A 24,245-nucleotide genomic window follows, 5' to 3' on the forward strand; every position below is an offset into this window, starting at 1 on the left:
TTTTATACTAGTTTCATATGATTATGAAATAATATCTGAATCTTTATATGGGATATTTGATTCGTATAAAGATGGGTTTACCCGACATGTGATAGTATGGGATTATATTTCAATTAAATCGCAACATTTTAGTTTAGTTTTGAAAGAAGATCGTAAATAATGAAGGTTATATCGTTTACCTGTCAAAGCGACAGCAATATCCAGAGAGAATCTAGAAGTCCAATTAACGGTCACAGTATTCCTTACTGTACACGCGTTTCGCCTGTAGTTGGCACACCATCCATTGTTTGACCACTCAGCTTCAAGCACACGTGACAGCTGCTTGAGTACATAAGAAAAGAGGAATTACCGAAGAATATCGATAACCTTTGTATTTACAATGTCGGCAAATACAAGTTTAGTACTCAACAACGTCTGGATTGTAAACACACATAATCCTATTTTCCCAAATAACCTAATAAAGTTGGTCGCTAGAGTTGTTCCACGTTACGACGTCCAAATGCTAACGTTAATAATATGGCCGAGGTTTGTAAAAGTCGTAAACATAAAATATCTCTCGGAATAAAAATGGAATTAAACCATCACAGGAATGGCAACAGACCCCTAATTTGCACAGAACAGGAAATTAAAAAGCACAATGTGTTTGTCTCTGGGTAACGTTGTCATGAATGCTGAAAGAGCAGCTCCACTTCTGTTGGCTGGCCATGATACAGAAGGACATATATAAGCGGCATTGTCAAAGGACGAATGTTAAGTCGACAGTAGCACCAAACAAAACGCGTCCGAGCCATTTCAATAACCAAGAGAAATCTCCAGAGGTCTATTGGACGATTCCAAGTAAATCATAACCACATTTTTTATGAATCACTCACTTACATTTATCAAACAGTGATGATGCCAGGATTGTGCACCCGTCAAAAATACATGCAAGGGCAAGTCAATATTTTATCTGAAAATAACCCAGAAACGTAACGTGCAAATCAATTTTAATTATGATTTGCATCGGGCATAATGCGTCAAATTTGGAAATGTCTTTCATTTGCCTACAACAAAACGTTATGAAAACCCTTACTAGGCCATGGATATTGTGATCCTGATCAAAGAAGATTTGAGCAAGAGTCCTATGTTTTTGTAAGAGGGGACCATTAAGTGAATCGTATGGTCATGGTCTCTGCACATTGCATGTACAGGATGCTGTTGGTTGACCAAGCTAGTTTTGACTGGACTGCTGTCTGGAAATAAAGCCATTCTTGTGAACAATTTTATAATAACGTGTTATTACTCAACACAAACAACTTTAAGAGGGTGACAGTATTTTCTCTGATGTAACGTCAGCAGTATCCAATGTTTGTGTAAATATTCGAGTCTGGACCAGACACTTCCAGAAACTAGGCCGCGTTTCACTCAGTTTTACAGCAGTGTTTTGTGCTGTTTAGCGATTTACTCCGCAATATTTCAGCTTTGTGACGGCGGTTTGTTTATAATCTAGTCTGGGCACCGGTCAGACAGTCTAGTGACTGTCATCAGCAGCATCGTATACGATGATGTAAAACAACCAAGTCAGAGAGCCTGACCACCCGATCCCCGTTAGTCGCCTGTGTATTTGCATTGCTGTATTTTTTAAAGTTCATGAAACCATGCCAAAGTATTCTCTGATGAGTGTACAAACGTCTGTACAATTAATGTTTAGGCAGAAAGATATTTTAGATATTTTCAATGGAAAATCAAACGTATAGTAAACCGAATGAGACGTGTAGTACGTTTCTTTTGATCGTCAGTATACTTATTGTTTATCAACAAAGTAAACTTTACATGAGGACAGAATGACCGCACCGATGTAACCTCTCCAGTACCCAGTGTGTTCAATAACATGCCTGATTCAGATCGATTACAGGCAATCGTGAAAGCGATGTTTTGGTCAAGTTTCGATTTGTTGAATATATCAACAGGTTTTTTCGTCCTCTGAAAGCTGAGAGGCGCGTCTACACGATTATGTCACGTTCTTAATGGCAAACAACATTTAATGTCGGCAACAGCATGTTAAAATCAATTAGTACTTAGTACTCAATATAACTTTTTGTTCCCCAAATCCCCATTCCGTGCCCATACGACAACCAACATTTACAAAAACGTAAATTCAAATGAAAATGTCGAATCCTTTAATGCCTTAAAATATGACATTTTAAATTCGTCTTGCGCGGCCTCCACATGAATTGTCAACTGTGGAAAATGGATTTTCCACCCTAAAATGAATGTCTCATGTTTGACAAACAGATATTAATTGAATTGTGTGCTGAAAGAGCTCCATGCAGTAGCTGTGACGTGATGGATATGGAGTTTCATCCCTCAGAAGCCAGGTGGGTTACAACAGTCGTGGTAACAGTGCACCGATGGAATTCAATAGTCTAGAGTATTCGCAAACGCAACATCCTGCAATATGGTGACCCTAAATAGCTGTAATGCATGCTGTATGGCAAGCGACCTTTCAATTGAAGTATTATATGTGTTCATCCGAACACTTCAGACCCTGGGATATGTTAACACTTAGGTCTAAATGTAAACCACATGATCATGAAGGCGATCTACAAGGGTTTGGTGCAAGAGGGATTGGTTGCTCTCAATGGGGTTAAAGTGTCACACCTCACCGCCGTTCACATACAACTGACGCCAAACCATGTTACGTGGGAGGTGTAAAACATAGAATGCCGTGTGTTTTAATGTTTCTAACGCATGTGGTGAATAAGAGAGAACGCCGATTTCGTCGTATGTGCAAAGATTTTTCAATAAAAGAAAGAGGCTTGAAAATATGATATTTTTATGTGACTGATGAAGACTCACGGATACAGATTTATAGAATATGATTTATGGCTGAGGTTAATGCTTTTAAGCAGGTATTTGTTATGAAAACGGAAAATATACAATGTGCTTCCAACGAGGATCTGCATCACCTGAGACTCGTCTCACATCTGGAACCGCAAATTATCAATATATTTGCTTGATCATAAGAACACGATACATAACATGATTGTCCCTAGGGATTACCAGATACATTTATAATTACAACGTGATTGATTTTGTAACTCTTGAAATAAGTTGGTTGATGGATCTGGACTTGCCACAAGATGAGTCCAGGTCAAGGTGCCACGTGCACGTGGAGTCGCTGAGTCATCAATAATCAGCAATCAATACTATGTTGGGCTTGCGCAACTTTAAACATGGATGTAATTGAATGACTAACGAAAGCTTTAACCCGTCGACATTCATTTGACTAACGATTCCGCCTTTTTAATTCTTTCTGGAATCAATTATTTATTATTAGACGCAGAGAAGAAGATGGTGTTCAGTTATGGTTTTGTGTTTTGTGTTTGAAGAGGATGCAAGGGCACCTGACAATAGATGGAGAACTGGGGATGACGTACAATATGAGACCATGTGGACAGAAATGGGTGGATGCATGGGGAATGAAATGTTCGATAAGCAGGTGCATTGGACGTCGAAAGATATGTTTTATTCTTGTCCCTTGTAAGAGAGCTGATAAAGTAGACAGGCTGAGAGTTAAACATGTAGGTAGGATTATTGCTATTCGAGTGAGTGAGTATGGTTTTACGCCGCTTCAAGCAATATTCAAGCAATATTACGGCGGGGGACACCAGAAATTGGCTTCACACATTGTACCCATGTGGGGAATCGAACCTGGGTCTTCGGCGTGACGAGCGGACCACTAGGCTATCCCTATTCGAGTGAGTCAGTATGGTTTTACGCCGTTTCAAGCAATATTCCAGCAATATTACGGCTGGAGACACCAGAAATGGGCTTCACACATTGTACCCATGGGGGAATCGAACCCGGGTCTTTGGCGTGACGAGCGGACGCTATAACCACTAGGTTACCCCACCGCCCCTATTGCTATTGGAGGAAAGGAATTTAATGTAAGTGGGTCCGTGTATTCCGTGAAGCGGTCAGGCTCGCTGGCCATCGTATACCAACTGCGTAGATCGATGGTCATGATGCCAAGCAATGCTTTGTCTGGAAGGACTGGAAGGCTTATTATGCGGCATTAAATAATATACACACAAAGAAAATATGTAAGTGTCCCTTGTCCTTTATGTCGACAGATGTCCTTTATGTGCCAAGGGTTAACGCGTTGCTGCTGATACTGTGTGTGAACCCCGTCCCGCACTTGACACTTTTAAACACCTATGTGACATGAGCAGGCTGGTCGTCTCGGTATTGTCACCGGGACAAAGCGCAGGGAGATTTCACAAGAAACGAAAACGAATACTGTGGGCAAAACACGAATTTTTATCCTAAAGACCAGACACTGATGCATTCTTGGTTGGTTTGTTGTTTAACGCCGCACTCAACAATATTCCAGCTATATGGCGGCGGCCTGTGAATAATCCAGCCTAGGCCAGACAATCCAGTGTTCACAAGCATCGATTTACACAATTGGGATACGATGGCGTGTGTCAACCACCCGATCCCGTTAGTCGCCTCTTACGACAAGCATGGGTTGCTGAAGACCAATTCTAACCCGGATCTTCACGGGTCTGCTGCGTTCTAATTAACCAACATCTATGTAGTTCAGGGTACAGGCGCCTTGTCAACGTGACATATACCGTACCCATCAGTGTCAGGGAAACACATTTTGTTTAGTTTAATACGTCCGCTTTGCCAATAAACAGTATGTCATAACTTGTGTAACACCAGAGTCAGGTGGGGTTAATTCGAATGTTGTACATCATTTCTAGTTATCTGAAAGTAGGTGCATTTTGAAGCTCTTCTAAGCGACAAAACCATTTCTTTATCTATATAAGATCTGCCAAAGATAGATTCGGTTGTACAGTTTTTACCGCATCACGAGCATGCTTTTTTTTAAAACCACTAGTTATCAAACCAAGTGTAGGTTGTATGAAAAGGTGAACGTATGCTGTCCCACCGGTGCCCTAAAACACTCATCAGCTATATACAGGTGTCCCTGCATGACCTGCGTTAGTTCTTACAACAATCAGAACTGGTCTTCAGTAACCCATGCTTATCGTAAAAGGCGACTAACGGGATCGAGTGATCAGACTGGGTTGACACATGTCATCGTATCACAATAGCGTAGATCGATGCTCATGATATTGACCACTGGATTGTCTGGTCCAGACTCGATTATTTACAGACCGCCGCCATTTAGCTGGACTAGCAGACCGCGGCGTTAAACAACCAACCAACCAACCAATATTACAACAGGTATGTTTGGATGTTCCTCTAATAATAACACATTAATCCTGTAACATCACCATTCCTTGCATTTGCTCAGTTTCCATCGTGTTGCAGAGATGTGTTCCTTAAGTGTTTCTCTGAACATGTCAGCAGTAACGTCTCTGTAACACCAGATTCAATTAACATATCGGCTTCATCTTGAACACAAGCAGTACAGGTGCTGTGGTGTCACGGGACGTTTACCTAATTGCCTGATCAAGACTTAGTTTTTTAGAGGCCAAGCACTTACGTTTTTCTACAAACTGTGGCAGTGGCAGGTGCTACAGGTAGAGCTGAACATGTTAACCCTTTTAGCGCAAATATAGTGTCATCACTGATTGTCAATGATATTTTCACATCTATTTTACCACCCAGTGGAATGATTTTATTGCATAATGAAGAATGATCGTTCTCAGTGTAGAGCGAGTGAGTATGGTTTTACGCCGCTTTTAGCAATATTCTAGCAATACCACGGCGGGGGGACACCAGAAATGGGCTTCACACATTGTACCCATGGGGAGAATCGAACCCTGGTCTTCGGCGTGACGAACGAACGCTTTAACCACTAGCCTACCCCACCACCCTTCTCAGCGTTGACTCAGCACACCCAAAAACCTTAAACCGATTGCCACAAAAGTACATCCTCTGAAAGCGTAATAACTAATTTATTTGAACAGTTGCATATCACTTGCACGAGAAAATAAATCACCAAATTCCCGGCAGATTGTCTGCGACTCGGGAGGAAATGCTCCAGTTCTACGGCTGTTAATGTTTACTTCGACACGTAATATTCCTTCGGGACCAATATACTTCACTCGTTAGTGTCCCTTTAAATGAGCATAGATCAGTATAAATTTTCACCTTGGAAATCAAGTGCACTTTTGGTAAATTATGGAAAGAGAACCAGAGTCGCTTTGGGACAATAAGAAATGAGTTGTACCGGTTAGCGTGTATAGGAGCGGCTGAAGAGTCGAAAAAACATGACAGATCGGAATTCGGTCGTTCTGATGGCTCTATTTACATGAAAAAGATAACGAGAAACTCCAGATGCTTGTGATAAGCAGTGATGTGACTGTAGAGGTTTTTAATTCAGTTGACTAAGGTTCGAGCACCCGTGGTGAAAATGAATGTTTGACGGGCCAAATGATTAATATGATTTATGTCGATTTCAAGTAGTGATTTTATAATGGACGATTCGGATCTGTCAATCTTAATTACATTGTATTGCATTACATGATTACATTTTTTTAAATTTTGGGTTGACATCGCTTCTAACAGGATGCCATTTACATCAAGCCAAATCAGCCCAGTGCTTATTAAGTTTGGTTTAATCCCATTATTTCATTATGTGCATGTGTATTAATACTGACAAACTTTATGGATAACAACTACTTTATTTCGTGAGTGCGAAGTTCCGATACAAACTCTTCTACTGTTGTCAAGCTGGAATGACATAATGTTCGTCAGCATTGTACTTCCCAGCTTCAAAAATGCCACTCAAAGATGTTAAGTATATCGACAGTGGAGAAGACCCGAAAGAACGCGGGTCCTGTACGTTCGACTGACTGACTGACTTTGTTTGGTTTTACGCCGCTTTTAGCAATATTCCTGCAACATCACGGTGGGGGACACCAGAAATGGGCTTCACACATTGTGCCCATGTGGGGATTCGAACCCGGGTCTTCGGCGTGACGAGCCAACGCTTTAACCATTAGGCTACCCCACCGCCCCCTGTACGTTCGAAGCACTGGTGCAACCAATTAAAAAGGTTTGGTGCTGCAAGGCTATAATCAAGGCGAATCTTGAGCTGTGAACATAGGGTGTGGTGGGGTGGGGAGGGGAGGAGGGAAGCACGATGTCGTAGACGAGTCCCAATATTGTGATACTCACCACCGACTGTCCAAGAATAAGTAGCATCTCGAATTTGGTTTTCGAACTCTCGATGAACAGATTCTGGCGCCATATACATGACTGATCTCTCACGTCGAATGGAGGTGTGTGAGACCATATGGCGATCCGTGTAAAAGGTAATAATAAAAAACAACACAGAAACGGCGTTTATGAACATAATGTAAAGGAAACCGTTTTCATTATTCACCCTCTCTGCTATGAATCCTAAATTATGTACCATGCAGTTTTATCACAGCACACCTATTCTAGAAACACTATTTGGAGCCAGTCGGTTTTAAGGTGTAAACCATGAATGGTGCGTCAATGAGAACAGACAACCAACAAACAACGTCGAGTCTTAATGTAAGGGGCTGTTATTGGGAACACTTAATTTTCTCCAAAGCTTTTTTCATTGTGATGATCTGTTTTTCATCGTAAACACAATAAAGACAAGCTTATAATGAAACCTCAATCCCCTATCGGGACCTTTGAATTGAAGCCAAACCGGCCTTCAACAGAAATTGTATCGACATTTTACTGAAAATCCTTTTTGTATGTTTCTCAGTTTCCGTCTTGTGTAAAGTAAACTAAATCTAAATTTTATGAAAAACATAATTGAATAGGGGCGGTGGGGTAGCCTAATGGTTCAAGCGTTGGCTCGTCACGCCGAAGACCCGGGTTCGAATCCCCACATGGGTACAATGTGTGAAGCCCATTTCTGGTGTCCCCCCGCCGTGATGTTGCTGGAATGTTGCTAAAAGCGGCGTAAAACCAAACTCAGTAAGTCATAATTGAATATCTACAAGACGAACATATTATCTGAGATTCAAAAACTCAGTGCACCGGAACCTATCCAAGTCGTCACAGTTGTTACTCAAAATGGTATCTTCACTTCGCGTGATATACGTATTATTGAACTTTTCACTTGACAGCAAATAACAACATCAACTCCCTTTGAACAAATCCCGATAAGCCAAATTATTGTCGGTGATAGAGATCATGAGCACGGCCTAATGTTAGGAAGGATATGATACACTCAACAAATGTTCAATTAAAACTTAACTAAATATACATCAATACACGGAACGCTTCTGGTACATGTTATCATATATGCTGTCTAAAAATAGAATAGACGATAAGCAAACTGGATCAAAGTAACCGAGCTTAAATGTTGTTTCAATTCAAAGTGGTGTTTAATATCCAAGTGGCGGATACAGCTTTTCGAGAAAGGGAGGTTTGCACAGGTCATTTTCACCCGTTTTCACGAGACTTTCAATGGTCATTTAATAAACTTTCAGGTGGGGTGTGTGGGGGGAGGGGGGAGGGGGTGCACCCCTATGTACCCGTTAATTAACTCACTCTTAGGTCGCGAAATCAACATAGTGTCGCAACGATACAGAAAAAGTGTTTACCTCAGCGCTATCCATAGCGGTAAAGTCGTGGATCCTGTATCGTCGCAAATAGAGACGTAAGTTCTTCTTCGGCTGTCACAGCAGACAGGGTCCGTGATAGTGCAGTTAAACTGGCTATATACCGGGTCTGTCTGCTATTTGTAGTACCCCACAATGGAAAACGATACTTAGAAAGAGGCAGTTGGGAATGTTTTTCTTCTTTTTGTTGTCAAAATAAAGAATACCATGGTCGCCATGTATGTGCCCTTCCATCTGCTACTTCGTGAAAGATTTGAACATAACTGTTTATTGTTGCAGTAAATTTGCAAAAAACAGCCATGAATCATTTTAACGGAATGGTAAAACATAGGTTCGTCACCTGCTCCATTTGGCAGGGAATGGGGGTGAGTGAGCACAAGGAGTCCGCCCAGCTCAATGATACAACAACTTACGGAGTATACACATTTCAACACAACCACATTCCTTTATAGCTAGATGCTCGCATGCATGTCTATAAAGAGCATTTGAAAGAGAGAAGCATCGTTAAGAACGTGAGTTCCTTACACTTGTCAGAGATCATATCATTATCAGTCTATGATATATTTGGTGAATGAATCGGATTACAGCTATATTATTTCATTTATCATTTTTAAAAAAATAGCAAAGAGGGTTCGGGTTATCCTGGCAGTCTGGTTAAGCTCACTGTCAGCTCAGTGGCCTTATTTTACACCCAACCAAGACAGTGAATGGGAACCCACCAAGACCTTAGATGAATATAGAAACTCCCCAACCATGAGCATTACCGAGAGAGTCAGAAGAGCTGTGCTCCTGGTGCAGAACCTGGACAGTCCCCTGATCTGCGCCAAGAGATCAGGAAGTACCAAACCAAGGTTACCGAGATCAATGGAGAAGCTTTGTACTTGGGTTACACGCGTGACATGTTTTACGCGCGGTCCTTATATTTGGCAAGATGTTCCTGAATCTTTTCAATCACGTTAGTGTCAGACTAGAAAGAAATGGTCATGGTTAGCGGCTTGGATACATTGTCATTTTCCAAGATGCCCTCTTCATATTTTGGGTTGTACCATCAATTGACGTGACGAAGAAAATAAAGATAATATAAGATACTGTGTTTGCCCCAACATCCACTGACAAGGTGTTGGACAGTCTCATTAAATTCATTACTTAATCTACATTTCATCTTTACATTTTGATTTATATTAACACTTTAACCGTTTTAAGAGGGAGTGACTGGTACCAAGCAGCAGAAAGCTTTCTTGTCCATTTTCCTGACCATCCGACTTCATCCGAGCGGAGTAGATTTTGTTTCAGCTTACTGCACATAAACTCCACGACGCGGTCGGTCAGAGGACCTTCCCTTGAAAAACTGAGCCTGTGTGGATTTGATAATGGCACAATATACCATTATATCCTGCATCCTTTAGTACGTATAGGCCTGACCTTCCACGAGATGGACAATAACCCAAGTAAATGGACTGATTACTATTGTTTGATTTAGTTGGAAACTCTATTTTCACGAGAGGAGTGAATGAGTTGGGATCAAGCCATATTTCAAGATAGTTGTTACAAGGCAAATGCCCTAACTGACTTTTTGTAATTTGTGCTGTTCAGATGTATATTGCATGTTTCCACAAGTCATCCGTTTGTGATTTACTACACATGCATACATGCGCACAATCTGTTCCTGGATGCATTTGGAATCCGTTCTTTTACACAAGGTTCGTTTTTATGACATGTTTAAAAAATACATGTTTCGGATAAACTCCATTTAGGGTGGGGAATTGCATCTAAGTAATATCACGGCGGGGTACACCAGGCTTGCCTTCACATATGTACCACGCGGGAATAGAATCCAGGTCCTAATTGTGATGACCGAAATCTTATTGACGAAGCTCTAGCGACAACGGCGCAAAGAAGGTTATGATACAAAGTCAGTGTGAATGTTTCTTGAGAACAGATTTCATCAGATGCGATCTCAAATGTGGCACGTCTTCACAGAGAGAGGTATCGTACACAGATTCCACCCAGTGAAAGCAAGACATCGATACTGGGAGAACCCAACAATCCCCATGGTTGAGATTAAGATGTAGTGCCGCCAGTGTACAATAAAATTGATCAATGATGTTTTGCCGGTCGGTGATGGCTCTTTACTGGCTAACTTGTTTCTGAAACGCATGCCTTTGTAGAACAACATTCGTCACTGGATTTTGTTGCTTCGTCATTGGATTTTGTTGATTCACTATTGGATTTTGTTGTGTCGTCATTGGATTTTGTTGTGTCGTCATTGGATTTTGCTGCTTCGTCATTGGATTTTGTTGTGTCGTCATTGGATTTTGTTGTGTCGTCATTGGATTTTGCTGCTTCGTCATTGGATTTTGCTGCTTCGTCATTGGATTTTGTTGTGTCGTCATTGGATTTTGCTGCTTCGTCATTGGATCTTGTTGCTTCGTCATTGGATTTTGTTGTGTCGTCATTGGATTTTGCTGCTTCGTCATTGGATCTTGTTGCTTCGTCATTGGATTTTGTTGTGTCGTCATTGGATCTTGTTGTGTCGTCATTTGATTTTGTTGATTCGTCATTGCATTTTGTTGTGTCGTCATTGAAGTGTTCGGTCTTCGACTGTCAGTAAATAATGGCTTGATAATCATTTATTTTGGCGGACATACACTAATTACCAAACGGAGCCATACCAATAAAGTAATCTGGTACTATGCAAATATGTTTTTCTTCTGATAACGTTTCTCATATCCATAAACCTTCGGTTACTTTACCTTTTTGAGGGTACGGTTATATTTATAATTCTGAGTACCATCGCAAAACTTTGGGGTTTTTGGCTTGAAGGTTTTTAAGGTTCAGGTCACCTAGTGTCCTATTAGAGAGTTCTCCAATCATGTTGCAACTGTCTACGCTACCTGATAATGTCTGCACAAGAATAATGACAAACGACGTTCATCGTGAATACAGAGGAAGGCAATATGAAGCTCTTAATGAAGAAACGGCACTGTATCTTGATTGAGCACAGACAGACGACCATGGACACAGGAAACACATTTCTATTGGCTCAGATAACGGAAATGTACCTCACTGCATCACAGACGCACCGAGAGTCCTAATTACGTTACATTATACTGTAATTACCAAACACACATAGCTTTTGTAGTGTTCGTGCAAACAGAAACCTATGCAACTTCCTGAACCTCCAACCACATATTGCCAATGGTGAATAAACTTTTCAGAGCCACGAGAAACCCAAACATGCGGAGAAACCGATTTCATACCGACAGTTTTGAAAAGCATAATTTGCCATTAACACTGTCGTTTTCACTTCATCGAACATTCCGAAAAGGTGATGAAACTGATAATCAACGTCACGCATACAGAGACAGCGATAGAACTGATTAGGCAACGTCAGATAAACATGTTTTCGAACGAATCTGAAATGATTTATCGGATAGAGATGAAATGGGACAGCTTGAAATTCACGTTTTGTTTATATCAGATACACTAAGATGAGAAGACAGTAAATAACAGCACAAACTTTGTAAATATTACTTACACCTACAGACCTTTTTTGACATTTTTTTAAAATCATCTTATGTTTTTTAGCTATTTAATCATGTATGTACATTGCTATCATCTATGTATGTAAGGCACAATCGTGCTTAATGAGCATGGCACTGTGCAATCAGCTTGCATTTTCTCACCTTCCTGAGAATTAAGAATATTCAATTTTGCGCTTGTTTCTTAGTTATTAGAATTATGTGTTCATAACACCATGGCCTTTACACCAACTTTGCAAAGACGAAATTTAAAAAGAAATTTCTTTGTGTCCGCATCTGCAGATTGACAAAGTACCTTGGTTGTCGGTTCAAATCCCTTATTCAGTTCGATTCTGATTCTTGGTCTGTCAGTAGAACGTTTTCCTGATCCCCAGAAGTACCCTGCACACAGCAGTAACCTATCATCGTGGGTAGGAATCCCGGTTGGGTTGGCCCCTGTTGTCAGTAAACGTCTGAGACCTTACTTCCGGCACTCTACCTTCTTAGAACTGACAGACCGTAATTTAACTGGAACATTGTTAAGTTATATCCGTAAGTAGCGTGAACACCAACTCACCAACTCATTCTCTTCTGTCAGTGACCACCTGTGAAGGTCCGGGTTAGAATGAACCTTCAGTAACCCATGCTTGTCGTGAGAGGCGACTGACGGGATCGGGTGGTCAGGCTCGCTGGCTTGGTTGACACATGTCATCGGTTCCCAATTGCGCAAATCGATCTCATGCTGTGGATCACTGAATTGTCTGATCCAGACTCGATTATTTACAGACCGCCGCCATATAGCTGGAATATTGCTCAGTGCGGCGAAAAATCAAACTCACTCACTCACTCAGTGACCAGTGGCACGTTTGATTTGTCTCCAATAAGGAAATCCTAAGGATATATGAAATAATGATAAAAAACCCTCATACACATACCATGACGTACAGCTATATATACACAGCCACTATTTTTCCATTTTCATTATACTGCCGCTACAAAACATCTACATAAGCCAAGGTATGAACGACCGCCGTTAAAACATGCAATAAATCATTACGCTGATTTATTGCCAAGTGAGAGCACACACACAGTAAGAGATGTCCCCGAGATTGCAAAATCAATTTTGTAAACACCGCACCCTGAAAAAAACCCCGGATCGCTGCAAGGCTAACGGCGTGTTACAACCGCCACCGTCATTTGTCAGGTTTCGATTTGTAAAGCGTGCTTAATATTAAATATAACAAATCCATCTAATGCACACACAAAAAGAACGGATTATGTTTATATTGTAGAGATAGCAGTGATTTTGATGGAAACCTTGACAGAGATCGATCACTCCAGCGTTGATTACACGTTTAACATGGCAGATGGGGCGAAGGAGTAATTTGACTCCATAACATCTGTGGGTTGCACAGGTAAACACACTTGTTTGTTATACCTGTAAGATAAATATCTATCGAGCAGGAAACGTCAAAATAATAACGTTACTTTAAAAAACAGTAACAATATTTTTTTCATGGTTTGTGAAATAATTGCATTTTATGACAATTAATGTTCTTTGTGTTTGTTTGAGGATGACAGATGGTAATATACATTTTCTCTGTTTCTTTGAAAAGAGTTTTATGACATATGACTGTGCGATTGTGAACCGATTATGATATGAAAGCTCCAACTAACGTGAGTGGCATTACAACAATGTATCAAAGCGAAGATGGAATAGTTGCCATTACTGATAAATGCCCACTGTCAGTTGCTCGACACTACCATTACTATGACTACATCTATTCGGGAGTTCTTAAATACAGTTGCCAAAAGGGAACCGGGAACACAGACGTCAAGTGGAGAAAAAGGACACATAGTTGTCAAGTAGAGAAAGAGGAATCATATTTGTCAAGTAGAGAAAGAGGACACATATTTGTCAAGTAGAGAAAGAGGACACATAGTTGTCAAGTAGAGAAAGATGAAACACAGTTGCCAGGTGAAGAAAGATGAACTGCAGTTGTCAGGTGGAGAAAGAGGTTATACAGTTGTCAAGTGGAAAAAGAGGAAACACAGTTGTCAGGTGGAGAAAGAGGTTATACAGTTGTCAAGTGGAAAAAGAGGAAACACAGATGTCAAGTGGAGAAAGAGGACACACAGATGTTATGTGGAGAAAGAGGACACACTGACGTCAAGTGGAGAAAGAGGACACACAGACGTCAAGTGGAGAAAGAGGACACACAGACGTCAAGTGGAGAAAGAGGACACACAGACGTCAAGTGGAGAAAGAGGACACACAGACGTATAGTGGAGAAAGAGGACACACAGACGTCAAGTGGAGAAAGAGGAAACACAGACGTCAAGTGGAGAAAGAGGAAACACAGACGTCGGTGGAGACAGAGGACGTCAAGTGGAGAAAGAGGACACACAGACGTCAAGTGGAGAAAGAGGACACACAGACGTCAAGTGGAGAAAGAGGACACACAGACGTCAAGTGGAGAAAGAGGAAACACAGACGTCAAGTGGAGAAAGAGGACACACAGACGTCAAGTGGAGAAAGAGGACACACAGACGTCAAGTGGAGAAAGAGGAAACACAGACGTCAAGTGGAGAAAGAGGAAACACAGACGTCAAGTGGAGAAAGAGGAAACACAGACGTCAAGTGGAGAAAGAGGACACACAGACGTCAAGTGGAGAAAGAGGAAACACAGACGTCAAGTGGAGAAAGAGGACACACAGACGTCAAGTGGAGAAAGAGGACACACAGACGTCAAGTGGAGAAAGAGGACACACAGACGTCAAGTGGAGAAAGAGGAAACACAGACGTCAAGTGGAGAAAGAGGACACACAGACGTCAAGTGGAGAAAGAGGAAACACAGACGTCAAGTGGAGAAAGAGGACACACAGACGTCAAGTGGAGAAAAAGACACACAGACGTCAAGTGGAGACGTCAGACGTGGAGAAAGAGGACACACAGACGTCAAGTGGAGAAAGAGGACACACAGACGTCAAGTGGAGAAAGAGGAAACACAGACGTCAAGTGGAGAAAGAGGACACACAGACGTCAAGTGGAGAAAGAGGAAACACAGACGTCAAGTGGAGAAAGAGGACACAGACGTCAAGTGGAGAAAGAGGAAACACAGACGTCAAGTGGAGAAAGAGGACACACAGACGTCAAGTGGAGAAAGAGGAAACACAGACGTCAAGTGGAGAAAGAGGAAACACAGACGTCAAGTGGAGAAAGAGGACACACAGACGTCAAGTGGAGAAAGAGGACACACAGACGTCAAGTGGAGAAAGAGGACACACAGACGTCAAGTGGAGAAAGAGGAAACACAGACGTCAAGTGGAGAAAGAGGAAACACAGACGTCAAGTGGAGAAAGAGGAAACACAGACGTCAAGGAGAAAGAGGACACAGACGCAGGTGGAGACAGACGTCCAAGGAGAAAGACAGACGTCAAGTGGAGAAAGAGGAAACACAGACGTCAAGTGGAGAAAGAGGACACACAGACGTCAAGTGGAGAAAGAGGACACACAGACGTCAAGTGGAGAAAGAGGACAAACATACGTCAAGTGGAGAAAGAGGACACACAGACGTCAAGTGGAGAAAGAGGAAACACAGGCGTCAAGTGGAGAAAGAGGAAACACAGACGTCAAGTGGAGAAAGAGGAAACACACAGACGTCAAGTGGAGAAAGAGGACACACAGACGTCAAGTGGAGAAAGAGGACACACAGACGTCAAGTGGAGAAAGAGGACACACAGACGTCAAGTGGAGAAAGAGGAAACACAGACGTCAAGTGGAGAGAAAGAGGACAACACAGACGTCAAGTGGAGAAAGAGGACACACAGACGTCAAGTGGAGAAAGAGGAAACACAGACGTCAAGTGGAGAAAGAGGACACACAGACGTCAAGTGGAAAGAACAGACGTCAAGTGGAGAACAGAACACGGACGTCAGGTGGAGAAAGAGGAAACACAGGCGTCAAGTGGAGAAAGAGGACACACAGACGTCAAGTGGAGAAAGAGGACACAGACGTCAAGTGGAGAAAGAGGACACACAGACGTCAAGTGGAGAAAGAGGACACACAGACGTCAAGTGGAGAAAGAGGACACACAGACGTCAAGTGGAGAAAGAGGACACACACAGGCCAAGTGGAGAAAGAGGAAACACAGACGTCAGAGGTGGAGAAAGAGGAAACACAGACGTCAAGGTGGAGAAAGAGGACACACAGACGTCAAGTGGAGAGGGAAAGAGGACACAGGACGTCAAGTGGAGAAAGAGGACACAGACGTCAGGTGGAAAGAGGACACACAGACGCCATGGTGGAGAAAGAGGAACAGGACAGGACAAGTGGAGAAAAGAGGAAACACAGACAAGGTGGAGAAAGAGGACACAGTGGAGAAAGAGGACACAGAGAAAAGTGGAGAAAGAGGACACACAGAAAGGGAACACAGGAGACAGAGTGGAGAAAGAGGACACAGACAAACAGTGGAGAAAGAGGGACACACAGACGTCAGTGGAGAAAGAGGACACACAGACGATGGAGGAAAGAGGACACACAGAAACACAGTGGAGAAAGAGGACACACAGGACAAACAAGTGGAGAAAGAGACACACAGACAAAGTGGAGAAAGAGGGACACAGAGGACACAGTGGACACACGGAGGAGAAAGAGGACAGGTGGACGTCAGAGGACACACAGACGCCGGTGGAGAAACAGGTGGACAAAGAGGTGGAGAAAGAGGAAACATAGACACAGTGGAGACAGAGGACAGACACGGTGGAGAAAGAGGAACACAGACGGAGAAAGGACACAGACAAACAGGAGGAACAGACGACATGGTGGAGAAAGAGGAAACACAGACAGTGGAGGAAAGAGGACACAGACGAAGGTGGAGAAAGAAGGACACACAGAGAGGACAGGACAGACGACAAGGAGAAAGAGGACACAGAGGTGGAGGGACAGTGGAGGAAACACAGACGCCAAGTGGAGACAAGGAAACATAGAGAAACAGTGGAGAAAGAGGAAACACAGACGAGTGGAGAAAGAGGACACACAGACACACAGGTGGAGAAAGAGGAAACACAGACGTCAAGTGGAGAAAGAGGACACACAGACGCCAAGTGGACAGAAAGAGGAAACAGAGGACAAACACAGTGAGAAAGAGGACACACAGACGTCAAGTGGAGAAAGAGGAAACACAGACGTCAAGTGGAGAAAGAGGAAACACAGACGTCAGTGGGAAAGAGGAAACACAGACGTCAAGTGGAGAAAGAGGAAACACAGACGTCAAGTGGAGAAAGAGGACACAGACGTCAGGAGAAAGAGGACACACAGGACGTCAAGTGGAGAAAGAGGACACACAGATCAAGGAGAAAGAGGACACACAGAAAGAGAAAGAAACACAGACGTCACAGTGGAGAAAGAGGAAACACAGAGGAACAGAGTGGAGAAAGAGGAAACACAGACGCCAAGTGGAGAAAGAGGAACACACAGACACAGTGGAGAAAGAGGACAGACACACAGAGGAAAGAGGAACACAGACGCCAGTGGAGAAAGAGGACACACAGACGCCAGTGGAGAAAGAGGAAACACAGACAGAAAGTGGAGAAAGAGGACAAACACAGACGTCAGTGGAGAAAGAGGACACACAGACGTCAAGTGGAGAAAGAGGACACACAGACGTCAGTGGAGAAAGAGGAAACACAGGAAAAGGGACACACAGAGGAGGAAAGAGGGACACACAGTGGACACACAGAGGACAAGTGGAGAAAGAGGAACACAGACGTCAAGTGGAGAAAGAGGACACACAGACACAGTGGAGAAAGAGGACACACAGACGTCAAGTGGAGAAAGAGGACATACACAGACGTCGGGTGGTGGAGGAAAGAGGGACACAGACGACGGGTGGAGAAAGAGGACACACAGACGTCAAGTGGAGAAAGAGGACACAGACAAGTGGAGAAAGAGGACACACAGACGTGGTGGAGAAAGAGGAACACAGACGTCACAGTGGAGAAAGAGGACACACAGACGTCAAGTGGAGAAAGAGGAAACACAGACAAATGGGTGGAGTGGAGAAAGAGGAGACAGACGTCAGTGGAGAAAGAGGAAACACAGACGTCAAGTGGAGAAAGAGGAACACAGTGGAGAAAGAGGAAACAAGTGGAGAAAGAGGACACAGACACAGTGGAGAAAGAGGACACAATAGGAGTCGGGGTGGAGGAAAGAGGACAGACGTCAAGTGGAGAAAGAGGACAACAGGTGGAGAAAGAGGAAACACAGGACAAAGAGGAAGAGGACAGACGTCACAGTGGAGAAAGAGGACACAGACGTCGGTGGAGGAGAGGACACACAGATGGAGAAAGAGGAAACACAGACGTCAAGTGGACACACAGAGGACACACAGAGGAAACACAGACGTCAAGTGGAGAAAGAGGACAACACACAGGTGGAGAAAGAGGACACAGAGGAAACACAGGCCAAGTGGAGAAAGAGGAAACACAGACGTCGGTGGAGGAAACACAGAAAGTGGAGAAAGAGGACACACAGACAGTGGAGAAAGAGGAAACACAGGCGTCAGAAAGAGGGTGGAAGAAAGAGGAGACACAGACGTCAAGTGGAGAAAGAGGAAACACAGACGTCAAAGTGGAGAAAGAGGAAACACAGACGTCAAGTGAGAAAGAGGAGGGACACAGACGTCAGCCAAGTGGAGAAAGAGGACACACAGACGTCAGTGGAGTGGAGAAAGAGGAAACACAGACGTCAAGTGGAAAGAGGACACACAGACGTCAAGTGGAGAAAGGAGGTCAAGTGGAGAAAGAGGGACACAGACGTCAAAGTGGAGAAAGAGAGGACACAGACGTCAAGTGGAGAAAAGAGGAAACACAGACAGTGGAGAAAGAGGACACACAGACGTCAAGTGGAGAAAGAGGAAACACAGACGTCAGAGTGGAGAGGAAAGAGGAGACAGAGGAAACACAGTGGAGAAAGAGGACACACAGACGTCAAGTGGAGAAAGAGGAAACACAGACGTCAAGTGGAGAAAAGAGGACACAGACGTGGAGTGGAGAAAGAGGAACACAGACGTCAAGTGGAGAAAGAGGAAACACAGACGTCAAGTGGAGAAAGAGGACACACAGACGTCAAGTGGAGAAAGAGGAAACACAGACGTCAAGTGGAGAAAGAGGACACAGACGTCAAGTGGAGAAAGAGGAAACACAGACGTCAAGTGGAGAAAGAGGACACACACAGACGTCGGAGTGGAGAAAGAGGACACAGACGTCAAGGTGGAGAAAGAGGAAACACAGACGTCAAGTGGAGAAAGAGGAAACACAGACGTCAAGTGGAGAAAGAGGACACACAGACGTCAAGTGGAGAAAGAGGAAACACAGACGTCAAGTGGAGAAAGAGGACACACAGACGTCAGAGTGGAGAAAGAGGAAACACAGACGTCAAGTGGAGAAAGAGGACACACAAGTGGAGACGACACAGACGTGGAGAAAGAGGACACACAGACGTCAGGTGGAGAAAGAGGAAACACAGACGTCAAGTGGAGAAAGAGGGACACACAGACGTCAGTGGAGAAAGAGGACACACAGACGTCAAGTGGAGAAAGAGGAACACAGACGTCAAGTGGAGAAAGAGGAAACACAGACGTCAAGTGGAGAAAGAGGACACAGGTCAAGTGGAGAAAGAGGAAACACAGACGTCAAGTGGAGAAAGAGGACACACAGGCGTCAAGTGGAGAAAGAGGAAACACAGACGTCAAGTGGAGAAAGAGGACACACAGACGTCAAGTGGAGAAAGAGGAAACACAGACGTCAAGTGGAGAAAGAGGAAACACAGACGTCAAGTGGAGAAAGAGGAAACACAGACGTCAAGGGAGTGGAGAGAGGACACACAGACGTCAAGTGGAGAAAGAGGACACACAGACGTCAAGTGGAGAAAGAGGACACACAGACGTCAAGTGGAGAAAAGAGGACACAGACGTCAAGATGGAGTGGAGAAACACAGACGTCAATGTGTGGAGAAAGAGGACACACAAACGTCAAGTGGAGAAAGAGGAAACACAGAGGTCAACGGAGAAAGAGGACACAGACGTCAAGTGGAGAAAGAGGACACAGACGTCAAGTGGAGAGAACACAGGGAGGTGGACACGTCAAGTGGAGAAAGAGGAAACACAGACGTCAAGTGGAGAAAGAGGAGGACACAGACGTCAAGTGGAGAAAGAGGAAACACAGACGTCAAGTGGAGAAATAGGAGACACAGATGTTATGTGGAGAAAGAGGACACACAGAGGTCAAGTGGAGAAAGAGGAAACACAGACGTCAAGTGGAGAAAGAGGAAACACAGACGTCAAGTGGAGAAAGAGGAAACACAGACGTCAAGCGGAGAAAGAGGACACAGACGTCATGTGGAGAAAGAGGACACACATACGTCAAGTGGAGAAAGAGGACACAGACGTCAAGTGGAGAAAGAGGACACACAGACGTCAAGTGGAGAAAGAGGACACACAAACGTATAGTGGAGAAAGAGGACACACAAACGTATAGTGGAGTATAGAAAACACAACAGATGTCAAGTGGAATAGAGAAAGCCCATATGTCCAGTAAAGAAAGAGAACACAGACGTATTGTGGAAACAGAGAAAACACAGGCGTCAAATGGTGAAAGTGGAAACACATATGTCAAGTGGTGAAAGTGGAAACACAGATGTCAAGTGGAGAAAACAATATCGGTGAAACAAGTGTTAGGTGGAATACAGGAAACATAGGTCAAAAGGAAATAGAGGAAACACAGATGTCAAGTGAAAACGATCACATCAATGTCGAATGGAATAAAAGAGACACTTACGGTTCAGATGATACTTGAATACTCAGCGGTGCTGATGTTGGATGTTAGCTAGCATCTCGTGCCACAACTCCTCTGAACGCATGATCTCACCAAATCTGGACAGTCAGCAGTAAATAGCTACACGTACAACGCCGTATCGACCGCGGCACCAACGCACCCATCTCCACAAAGTGCTTTAATTGAGATGTCCCAACACCAGCATCACATGCTCGCTGACAGACGCGGGAAGCAGGTTCTCGTTTCACACTCCGTTAAACACAAAAGGAAGGTGTAGGTGACCTCTTGCCGTGAACAATACATCTATCTCAGCGGAATTTGTAACCAGTTTCACCTTATTGTAATGTGAAGCCTAATGTTTACGTTGCCACGTGGGTTGGAAAATGTTGAGGTAGGTGTCTCGTGCCCTTTGTTGTCACGTTGACCCCAACGCTGTCTCTACTTAGTAACCGACAAACAAACATGTTCGTAGTTAATCATTTTAATCATTCATAATCAGAGACCTGAAACATCAATATTGACCGACAATAGCGTTGGTTTCAATGAAACGTAGGACATGACACATTTTTCATCATACACGTCCTTGACATATAGCATCAGTACCCTCCATAATCTCATCCCCTTTTCAAACGAACCATCACACGTTGTCAATTTTAATGAGCCTGTGTGTCATGTTTCTATATCTCGTTCAAGGCCTGTGAGTATATAATACGTCTTTACTGTAACTGATATATTATAAACCCTTAGCAGAGTGTCTGACATATCCAAAGGTAATATCTGTTTTATTACTTGTAATTTCCTCTTAATTTTAATCTGAAAACGCTTATGATTTAGAAACTAGGATGTGGGATTATGTGTGACGCGTAGATAGACCCCCCTCCAAAAAAATAAAATAAATTAAACAAATTAAAATAAATAAAAACAACAACCAAAAAACAAAGAAACAAAAACAAAACAAAAATAAACAAAACAGAAACAAAAACAAAACAAACTGACCCCAACAAAACAATACAACAACAAAAGACAACAGCAAAAAAACAAAAACATATAGGAAAAAAATGTTTATAAAAAAACAATTAACATGCATATGAGTCCCACATTCAGCTGTCAACACACAAAATCAGATGTATTACCTGTCATACAACACACTCGATATGGGTGTGCAACTTGCATATCCCTTGCCCTTAGTTTAACATGAATACCTCGTCTCAGACATAGAATACTGACGACAAGGAAAGCAAAACTTGTTTCATCAACAATAAGTATCATCTTTTGGTACGACGTGGCCGAGATCGAAACCCTATCTCTTGCTCCTTTTTTGGGAAGTCTTACATCAGAATCCATGGTTCCATGATAAGTAATCCAGGTACATCCATATATTTCAGATTACCTTGAATTCAAATCTCAGACACCTTCCCAATAAGATCGATATTAAATACCAGTATTATACGAAATACCATTAGGCGTAATGCGCATGTTTCTACACACGAATGTGTTTGTGTTGAATCTATACAACTTCATCTCAATAAAGGCACAGCAATGTCGGCTTTCGAAGAAGCGAACCAGATTGCTATTTGGATGTTAGTGGAATCAAGAACGCAGGGAAACATGAAATTGTGTTCATCAATAAAGATCTCAAAGAAATCTCCACATCCAACAAGAGTCCTACAAGAAGAATCCTTAGAGACTTGAGAGTAATTGATAATGAAATCACTAGATTTAGACTTCGTCTTTTTATGACACCATTAGTTCAACAAACAAGTAATAAATTAGGCAGCGATTACTCGTGGGTGACCTGATTTGTTTCGCAGCTCTTTTACGGAATTTATGAGCTCTACTGGTTTTATGTTCGACGGTGTGGGCCAAGGGAATGACAAAAAACCCTTCCCAGCAAGCAAATTTCTTAGGGTGATTTTGACCGTTTCTAAATATTGAAGAGCAAATTCCTTAGTAAAATGTGTTGTCAATAAATGTCACTGACCGAATGAAGAATTCAGGGCCGCACTTTTGCATGAGTACATCTTGGAACCATTTGTTCTATCGAAGCTGCATAGTTACTATACTGGATTATTTGCCTTCCATTCATAATTGTTCACTATCATCTTAAGAACACATTTTCTTCTTGCTTGTCATATATTTTCGAGGTACATCATCAGGGACTGGAGCTAGGTAATTAGCCCAGGCTCACCTACTTACTATTCCAATAAAGGCTGAAAACACCAGTGGCTAACATTGTCTGAGTTTATTGTATTAAATCCTTCTATATATCTTCAGCTACACGTATTTTAACCTGACAACGATTACGTCAGATGTAACATCTTCATCTACAACATCTGCACTTCCACGATTGTGAGACATCTCTGATCAGACAGAGGGGTTCGTCTTCAGGAGGCAGGCATAGGAGCCAGATGGACCTTCAGACGTGTTGAACTATGACCAATGATGTGCTGGAGAACTGTTGGGGAAAACTGCCTGTTTCCCGACAGCTGCTTAAGGCCGGGGAAGAGTAATGATGTTGACGAAATCTCTCACAGTGTTAGCATACACATGTTGCAAGGCATATTTTGTGATGAAATCCTGCAACCACTCGGTGCTCGTATTATGGATTTGAAGACATCTTTTAACGACTCACAGCTGGAACCTAAGGCACGTCAACATACAACATACAGCACACGTAGAAGAGACTCTGCACATTGTTCTCTAAATCACCGGACTTAATCAGAACATCAAAAGGGAGAGTTCGGTCGTCATGTCTGACGGCGTGACCACGAAGCACAGACAACTGCATGAGGTTTCACTATCATTCTTTGGAATGGTGGACCTTGATCTTTGTCATTTTTCTGTATATTTTGTATTTAACAGGGGCGGTGGGGGTAGCCTAGTGGTTAAAGCGTTAGCTCATCACTCCGAAGGCCCGGGTTCGATTCCCCAAATGGGTACAATGTGTGAAGCCCATTTCTGGTTCCCTCGCCGTGATATTGCTGGAATATTGCTAAAAACGGCGTAAAACCACTGTATCCAACAACTGACATATCTGTAATATGCCATCAGTCAGCGCATGTGCAATACATGTGTGGTACATTTAATACAAAACTAAGGCTGAAATATTGCCGATGTGACATTAAATGTTAACAGAAGCTTTGAGGAAAATAAAAAAATATATACCACTTCTATTCTCAATCAGGACTGAATGCACCTGATCGTGAACAAAACGAATTCATTGATGTATGTCAACTTGAAAGGATCCCAGCTGGATAGACCATGATGTCAAGGCTGGACTATTTTTAGAACCCCATCATACAGCTGGAATATGGCGTCA

At 42.9% G+C, this 24,245-nt stretch overlaps 2 protein-coding genes across 3 annotated transcripts in view; both read right to left on the reverse strand.

The window, feature by feature from the left end:
- LOC124284054 (prostaglandin E2 receptor EP4 subtype-like) overlaps positions 1–24,245 on the reverse strand; it is a 65,188-nt gene that overhangs the window by 26,157 nt on the left and 14,786 nt on the right. The window contains exon 1 of one of the 2 annotated variants that reach the window (XM_046720117.1): positions 20,930–21,211. The exons of the other annotated variant lie outside the window; for it this stretch is intronic. The gene's annotated coding sequence lies outside the window, so the exon portion shown is untranslated. Of the gene's footprint in view, positions 1–20,929; positions 21,212–24,245 lie in introns of those variants that run through there. 2 annotated transcript variants of the gene reach the window in all.
- LOC124284016 (aspartic and glutamic acid-rich protein-like) lies at positions 10,707–12,130 on the reverse strand. The gene is made up of 2 exons (XM_046720052.1): positions 12,119–12,130; positions 10,707–11,171 (listed from the first exon to the last, which is right to left on the reverse strand). The coding sequence occupies exons 1-2, from the start codon at positions 12,128–12,130 to the stop codon at positions 10,707–10,709; spliced, it is 477 nt and encodes a 158-aa protein (XP_046576008.1).

The sequence above is a fragment of the Haliotis rubra genome, unplaced genomic scaffold (genome assembly GCF_003918875.1).
Source record: "Haliotis rubra isolate DU_JTF1 unplaced genomic scaffold, ASM391887v1 Scf328, whole genome shotgun sequence".
NCBI lineage: Eukaryota > Metazoa > Mollusca > Gastropoda > Lepetellida > Haliotidae > Haliotis > Haliotis rubra.